Source organism: Neomonachus schauinslandi, chromosome 5 (assembly GCF_002201575.2).
Source record: "Neomonachus schauinslandi chromosome 5, ASM220157v2, whole genome shotgun sequence".
Classification (NCBI taxonomy): domain Eukaryota; kingdom Metazoa; phylum Chordata; class Mammalia; order Carnivora; family Phocidae; genus Neomonachus; species Neomonachus schauinslandi.
Window position 1 is genome coordinate 171,330,883 of NC_058407.1, and position 8,167 is coordinate 171,339,049.

Sequence of the window (8,167 nt, forward strand, 5' to 3'; positions counted from 1 at the left end):
CAATATATTCTGTACCTTAAAAAGTCACGTAAGTCAAAATTTTTACTGAGGCTCCAATGTTTTCATCCCACACCCCACGGAACATCTTGTTCCACAAGTGAACACTCTAGTAGGAGTTCATTGGGGAAGGGAATCTCTAGGATCTGGGCAAGAAGAAAGGTCTTGGTAGGGAGACTGGGGCAGCAAAGAGGCGAAAAGAAAAGACCAGAAAGAAAAAGACGACAGCACAGAGGTGATGGAGAAGCCAGACAACAGAGAGAATATATGGAGAGCTGGGAATAATTTACAAATGAGAAGCATATGAACTTCGCTCTTAAAAGTGCCACGAAAGGTGGAGAGTGGAGGCAGGGATCACAGATGCCCTACAGCAGAAATCTGGTTGCACTGACCTTTCCTGACCAAGTCTTCCCAAACTGGGGTCTGATGCTGGAGGCCAGGGGCTACTCTAGCCCCACATGGTCTCGGCACACCTATCTGACTGGATGGTAATTTAGGGCTTTTAAATAAACACATATTATATGGTAAAATGCAAAATCTGCCAAACTGTCAAAAATAAAAGGTGTGCCACCGCTATCCCCCCAAGACCCAAGAGGGTGGATGAGTAAAGAGTCACTCTTTTGTCGTTGGGGGGGGGGGGGCGGGGAAGAGCGGCTGAGCACTGGCTTAGACCAAGATGGGCCAGGGAGAATGAGAGGTACTCCCCACGTTGTGGTTTGGGGCACCTGAGGCATCTGGCATCAACAATTCTCATCTTTCCCATTTGAATCACAATAAAGTCAAATGAAATTTGGCATCTCTGCATTGTGCTAACCTTTGGGGGAAAAAAACTACCTTTTTTTTTAAACACTGAGGTTATTTTTCTGATATGCCTATTCCTTGTGGCAAATAACTGTAATGCCAAGGCACAGTTCCAAATTAGTCACTTGCTAGCAATTTAAAAATACTTCACTCTAATATTTTGCTCCGACGCACTGATTTTACCGTATTTCCTCAGTTTTCTCTTACAGTGTCTTCATATGAAGGTTTACATAAAAGTTGAGAATAGAAACTAAAAACGACCCTAGATAGGAGTGTGTTTTAGAACAGGATCATTTGTACAACTTCTCCTCTTTCTAATATTCCTTTCCTCGTGCTTGAGTAATAAATAAACCTCTTAAGGGGCGCCTGGCTGGCTTAGATGGGGGAGCTCGTGGCTCTTGATCTTGGTGTTGTGGGTTTAAGCCCCACGCTGAGTGTGGAGATGACTTAAATAAACTTAAAAAAATAATAATAAGATAAATAAACCTTTTAAGAAAAGGCACAGCTAAAAGACTACAAAAATACATGACTTTAAAAGAGAGGGAGGAAGCAACTCAGTCATACTCCTCTCTCCAAATGACACTTTCTAAGGGCCCAGCTTAGCGGGCTGTTTTCAGGGATGCTTTATGCTGTTTGGGATCAGCTAGACCTGCATTGCTTGTGGTTCCTTTAAGTACATTAAAACCAGAAACTGTTCACATGCAAGAGCTTTAATAATCTTGACATTTAAAAACAGGTTTATTACATAAAAGTGGACTAATCCAGATCCTGAAAATTTCTAGCACAATTCCCCAACATTATGAATTTCAAGAAATAACAATACCAGCCTATGTATTATCCTTAAATAAGCCAGATTTCTCTGTGAAGGATCTCTTCTTCACCCATCATACAAGTTATTTTAAGTAACAAAGGTTTTTAAATCTGGTAAACTCTAGGCATGCCATGATAAGCAGCTACCACTTTGAGCTCCTTCTCTGAACCATACCACTTACCATTAGTCGATTACATGGTAACCCACCAATTTTACAAGGAAATCTGAAGCGATGAAGAAGCCTAACCTAGCAGACATGGCACACCATCCTGACATAACCCCCCACAACCCTTAGGGTAAATATCATCATCCTTTTTCTGAGTTGAGTTCTGAGAAGCTTGGAGAGGTCAAGTAACTGGCCCAAGGTCTCAACACTGTTGAAGTGGCAAGGGAAGGTCTCCCACCCAGACTGACTCCAAAGCCCAAGCTCTGTCCATCCGCAACACCCGCTCCTCCTGTGACTGGTTCACGACTTTCACTCTTAACAGGACTCAAAGGCTGGCTTCTTTTGATACGTCCACCTACAAGGACTTTTTTGAAGACTCATTTGTTGCAGAACCCTGGCCACCCCATACAGAACATTTCATTTATGTTACAAAGTCTTTTTTGTGACATGTTACAGCTGTTATCTAAGTGACATAGCAGGCCCAAGGACTCCCTAAATTTCCAGAGAATTGCATGAACAGTCAGCACATTGATATCAGCAAAACTGTAGGGATTTGATAACGTCAATGCTGATCAGCCACAAAACTGTTGGGACAGACTTCCTATTACTGTGCAAATGAGCATATCTAGTTAACCAAAAAATACCACCAGCTGAGAGCAACTACAACATGCCCAACCGAAATCAAATCTCAAGCCCTACAGCCATAATACCTGAAATAATCTGCATGGAAAACCTGATGAAAATAATTTTTATTTCTCAGAAGCTATTGAAATAAACACAAAAGTTCACACTTTTTGAAAGCACTTCCTTTACTGCAGAATCTTTTTCAAGATCCAAGTCTGTTTGTTTAATCTAAAACAAGAGCCCCGGTTTCACAAGCTGCTGTTTAATAAGTAGCCGAGTCCCACCGGCTTCACAGACTTCCGTGAGCTCCTTTATCTGGAACTGCTAAAAGCTTCCTCTGTACTCGGTGACCTAATATGCCACAAAACAATAGAAGTGGGTTTCCTTGTCTAACCACTATCCTAATATTAATAACAAACTGTGGACTTAGAGAATGCCTTCACAAATACAAACAGATATTTCTTTATGATGTGAATCCCAAGAATCTTACAAAAGGTGCATAAATGTTTTCTGAGAAGAATGATCTGATAACTATGACCAGGAGAAAATAATTTCTCAACTGTAGCCTTAGTTCGGTAATTTCACCATGTGCGAAAACAGTGGATTTTTTCCCTTTATGGAAGCTTCCTAGTGAGGACCAACGAGATCTCCATCTGTATAACAAGGGCCCTTGCAGAAATAGACATTCTCAGGAAGAGGCCCCCAAAGAGGGCGTAAGCAACTCCCAGAGCAATAGAGAGGCCCAAAATAAAGTTCAAGCAAGAAATGCCTTCCTTGTACACCTGAAACTAATATAACACTGTATGTTACCCAACTGGAATTAAAATAAAAACTTAAAAAAGAAAAAGAAAAAGAAATGCCTTCTTGCCTGATGGGCAAAGGCAATCCACATATTTATAAAGCTTAATTATGAATGAATGGGTAAATACCCTTTTCAACTTCCAAACCTAGAAATGAATTTTGGCTGAATTTTAGTTAACTGACTCATTTCTTTCTCCATGCAAAGGTTAAATTCAAGCATTTTTTCCAATCTATTTTTGATAAGCCATGCTTTCTTCAAGGCACTATTAACCAGTCAGAAATTTAAGTAGAAAGAATGAAGGCCAAGGAGACAAAAGACACTATGCAATGGATCTATCCTTAATATGAAAATGGCCAGTCCCCCAGATAATCAAAGGCTTGAGAGTTACTATGTTTTCAACATTTAACTGCTCTTTTATCTAGCATATATGTTCAAAAGGGGTTCCTCTTTCTTAACCAGTGAGATCACTTCCCAGGATTAGTCAAAGGTTTCTTTATTCTTCTTGGCCTAATACATCTTCATCAAGAATCCATCTCCGTTACCAGAATTAACAATCTCTTTTGGATGGAAATACAAACCCCCAAATCTATGTGTGATTATGCATCTTTTCCACAGAATTTAACCTTAGATACCTGTCATTCATATGCCATATATCTAATCATATACCTTCTGAGCTACAGAATATGAAGGGAAAATCTGCAAAAGCTGCTATAAATCAGCAAATATTTCTTTATGCTTTATGTCAAAATTTGGTATTTCTATTTATGGATTAATTTTCCTGATTGTTTTGTTTTACAACGCTCCCAAAAAACCTCAGATTTTATGATTCACACCTCCATAAAACAGTGGAAGAATGGAATAAAAATCATGTTAAGAGGTTTATAGGCAGACACATTTCCATGGGTTCTCACATAGAACCTGTTTTTCAAAAAATATAAAAATTTAAGTGCAAAGTCATCTGGAAACTTCTTGAATCCCTCTCACTAAATACTCTTTGTCCACTATCCTACTCTAGTGCCAATTTTGAATTTCACCATCAGTTTCTTTCAATATTAACATCAACATCTTTCCATACAGTCTTTTATAACTTCCCAGGTACTTTCTGTGACTCTTATCTGGGGAGCATATACTTCTAATAACATTCATTTTTCTTATCTATCAGATCAGAAAACAGAAATCACCTAACATATTTGATATAAGGCAGTGGCAAAAATTCAGCCATACGTTACATGGTACAATGGTTAACAGTTAATACTCAAAGGGCACTCAATGACATAACCTGGTGTAGCTCTGGAAACAATTATACATAACTTTCATTTACTGGGGAAGGTAACTTCCACATTGTGTACTCAGTGAACATCATTTAAAAATAACTCTTTTTTTTTAATCTTTTTTTTTTTTTAAGATTTTATTTATTTATTTGACAGAGAGAGACACAGTGAGAAAGGGAACACAAGCAGGGGGAGTGGAAGAGGGAGAAGCAGGCTTCCCACGGAGCGGGGAGCCCGATGAGGGTCTCGATCCCAGGACCCTGGGATCATGACCTGAGCCGAAGGCAGATGCTTAACGACTGAGCCACCCAGGCGCCCTTAAAAATAACTCTTAACCTCAGGAGTATGCCTAAACACTTATAAGGCTTTAAGTGGGGAAGTGGAAAAATCACACAACTAGGGGAATTCAAGACCTGGGTATTTGATGTAGCTCCGCCTACAATTTAGCTGTGTCACCTTGGGTAGGTCATTTGACCCCCAGGGCCTCAGCATCTTCAACTGCAAAACAAAGATATCAGACTCAATTTTCTTTGAGGTCTCTTCCAATATTAAAATTTCACGAATCTAGGAAATTTCAGTCTCTCCTTATTAAAGATAAGCACTAGATCTTAACCCAGATTTTTTTTTCCTTTAAAAAAAAGAAAATAGCTGGGGCACCTGGGTGGCTCAGTTGGTTAAGCGACTGCCTTCAGCTCAGGTCACAATCTCAGGGTCCTGGGATTGAGCCCCGCCATCAGGCTCCCTGCTCAGCGGAAGCCTGCTTCTCGCTTTCCCAATCCCCCTGCTTGTGTTCCCTCTCTGGCTGTCTCTCTCTGTCAAATAAATAAATAAAATCTTTTTTTAAAAAAATAAAAAATAAAATAAAAAATAAAAAAAAGAAAATAACCCAACTTGGGATGCTTTCCTGGGGTAAAGTTTTATCTGGGAGAATAAACCACAACTGAAAACGATGTCTATAAAATGGGGAGAAAAAAAGAAAATCACACCCTGACGTAGCTAAAATAGAAACTTCAATCACCCTTGGGCCATTCTGTCAATAGTTATTCAAAGGCTGCTACTCTAATCACTGCTTCCTAAAATAGAAATATTTACAGAGTTGTCTCCTCCTCATTCCCAGAGATTCAATCCCAATAAAAAGCACAGAGTCCAAAATCAATTTACAACTTCAGAACAAGTTGCAGGGAGCGAAGGAAACTCGCAACACATCTCACCAAGTCATTTGCATTTAAGTAGGATTAGAGCTAAGAAACGGTTCTTATTATAAGATGTGAGAAACGCACAGGAGGCAGGTGACATCTGAAAGGGAAGCAGAACTGCCAGAAAGGGATGTAGGCTGAGGACCTTCGGGCAACAGGTTCAGAGCTGGTACCGCAGCCTACCCCGGGAGAGGTCGATCCCTGCCACACCGCTCGCCGCCCTCCCGGGGCCCAACCGCATCGCCTCGCCCCCGCTTCGGCCCTGGAGAGGCTGCCCGCTCCCCCACCCCACGCCCCTGCGGCAGAAACCTCCCTAATCGCTCGCTTCCCCGGGCCTCCCGCCCCGGCAGGCCCTCCGATTCCTCGGCGCCGACGCCGGACCGGGCCCGGAGCTTCCTCCCCGGCCACCCCCGTCGCAGTGGCCCCGCAGCCTGGGTTCCCGCAGCCCCGTCCCCGCAGCTGGCCCGCTCACCTGCACCTGTTTGCGGAAGTGGCGCGGCCCCCGCACTGCCGGCGGCCAGGAGCAACAGCGGCAGCAGCAACGCCGGCGGCCCCGGCATCTCGCCCACGGCGCGGCCCCGGGGCCGGCTCTCGGGCCGCCTTCCGTCGGTCCGTCCGTCAGTCGGTCCTGCCTGCCTCAGCGGCACCCGCGCCGGCTGCTCCTGAGCACACGTCGCTTCGGCCAAACCTCAGCCTGGCTCCTGGTCCGCACCCGCCGCCCGGGCCACAGAAACACATCCTTCCCACCCGCCCGCCCGTGCCGCCGCCGCCGCCGCCGCCCCCTCTCAAAAGCAGCAACGGCAGCAGCCCTGCGGAGCCGCGGGCCAGGGCAGCCGCGCTCCCGCCGCCATGATGGGCTGCGTCATGTGACGTAGGGCGGGGGCGGGACGCCGTGACGAACAACCCAGCCAGCCAATCGTCAGTTCCAAACCGGCTGGAGCGGCCCCGCCCACCATCCTGAAAGAGGGAGGGTGGCCGCCGGTGCGCCCCCTGCAGACGGAGGAGTGCGTGGGCAGTGGGTAATGCCGACAATTATTTTAATTTTTAAAATACAGGGAAGTATAGAGGAGACAATAAAAAGCAGTCAGAATCCATATGAATCTTTTTTCAATATTTTAAAATGAGCAAAAGTAGGCCTGTGTTGTCTTCTGCCTTTTTTACTTGTCATAGCCGTTTTACGCCCCTCTCCTTAGGTTGACCTACACATCCTATCCGCCATCAAGGATACTTGGGCTTCCATTTCAGTTCAACAAGAATAGAATGGCTCTCCCCTCACACCCACTGACTCAGCTCCTGAGCTCATGATGTTCCCTTTGCCAAGAGTGCCCTTCCTGTCCTCTCGGCCACCTGGCACACTCTCTTTTCACTGTCAAGAGTCACCTAAAGGCTGACGTCATCTAAGAAGGCCCCGCCCAGCCCCAGGAGAAATGACTGGCATCTCTTAGTGCCTCGCCCTGTCCCCAGACAGAGTGCTAGCCCAGCTGCCGTACATTGTTCCTGTGACTGTAAGCTCCCTGAGGACAGGAACTGTGCCCACGTCAGTGGGAGTCCCCCAGGGGCTGGCACAGGGCCTGGCTCCGAGGAGTTATTTCCTGAAGGAATAGTGCCCTGTCCTGGTGCTGGGCACGCCCAGCTGCCAACCTCTCCCCAGCAAGAGACAAGGTCCAGCCAACAGGTGAGGAGAGACCATAGTCCTGCAGAAAATGTAGAGAACGCACCTTCCAGGCAGAAGCAACGAAACAGTTAGAGGCCTGGAGGTTGGGGAAATGCTGGGCTTTTCTGGAGAATGTACTTGTACTGGTTTGTGCATGAGAGGAACTGATTTGAATCTTATCAGATGGAGCTCTATAAACTGCAGGCAGGGGAGCCCAGTTCTCCAAACTCCTCAAATGTCCATCCTAAATGTCAGCTCTCTGCAGTGCTAAACCAGCCCTGGACACACAGACGACGCCCTGGGGAATATTTGTTGAATGATTAAGGCAAGCCAATAAACACCTAAGTAAACAAATAGCTGGAATGTGAAATACTGTGTTAAAGCGTCCCTGCCTGCCTGCTGATCTCTGTTTGGGAAAGGGGAGGTAGGCAAAGGTCTGGAAAAGAGATGCAATCACCCTGTTGTGCTTCTACTTCTATGAGGAAGCTCCGGACTTGAAGCCAGGGAATGCTCATGCTGGGTGTCGGGAGGAGTCACAGTGTTTATTTGTAGCAATGCTAGCCCAAGCAAGGCCCTGCCTCATAATCCTTGTGCTTGTTAATTATAATTAAAGTGCACCCCAACAGCCCCATGTCAGACCACAATCCCAAAGCAGGTTTCATTATTATTTGAGCAAAGCTCAAAGTTTAAAAAATACTTTTTTTTTCTCACTTCACAGAGCAGGAGTTAAGGTACACATTCCTCAGAGGGCGTCTAATGGAAACATTTACCCTACCATCCACCTCACCACTTGAAACTTTGCCAGTGCTTCTCTTGAAGATTTCCAGTTAGAGAATGTATAAAAC

At 44.9% G+C, this 8,167-nt stretch overlaps 1 protein-coding gene across 1 annotated transcript in view; it reads right to left on the minus strand.

Annotated features, from left to right (window-relative positions):
* The window catches only part of LMTK2 (lemur tyrosine kinase 2), an 81,204-nt gene extending 74,976 nt beyond the window's left edge, over positions 1 to 6,228 (minus strand). The window contains exon 1 of the mRNA XM_044915730.1: positions 6,133 to 6,228. Within this exon, the coding sequence (XP_044771665.1) occupies positions 6,133 to 6,228 (96 nt within the window). The remainder of the gene's footprint in view (positions 1 to 6,132) is intronic.
* Positions 6,229 to 8,167: the final 1,939 nt, after the last annotated feature.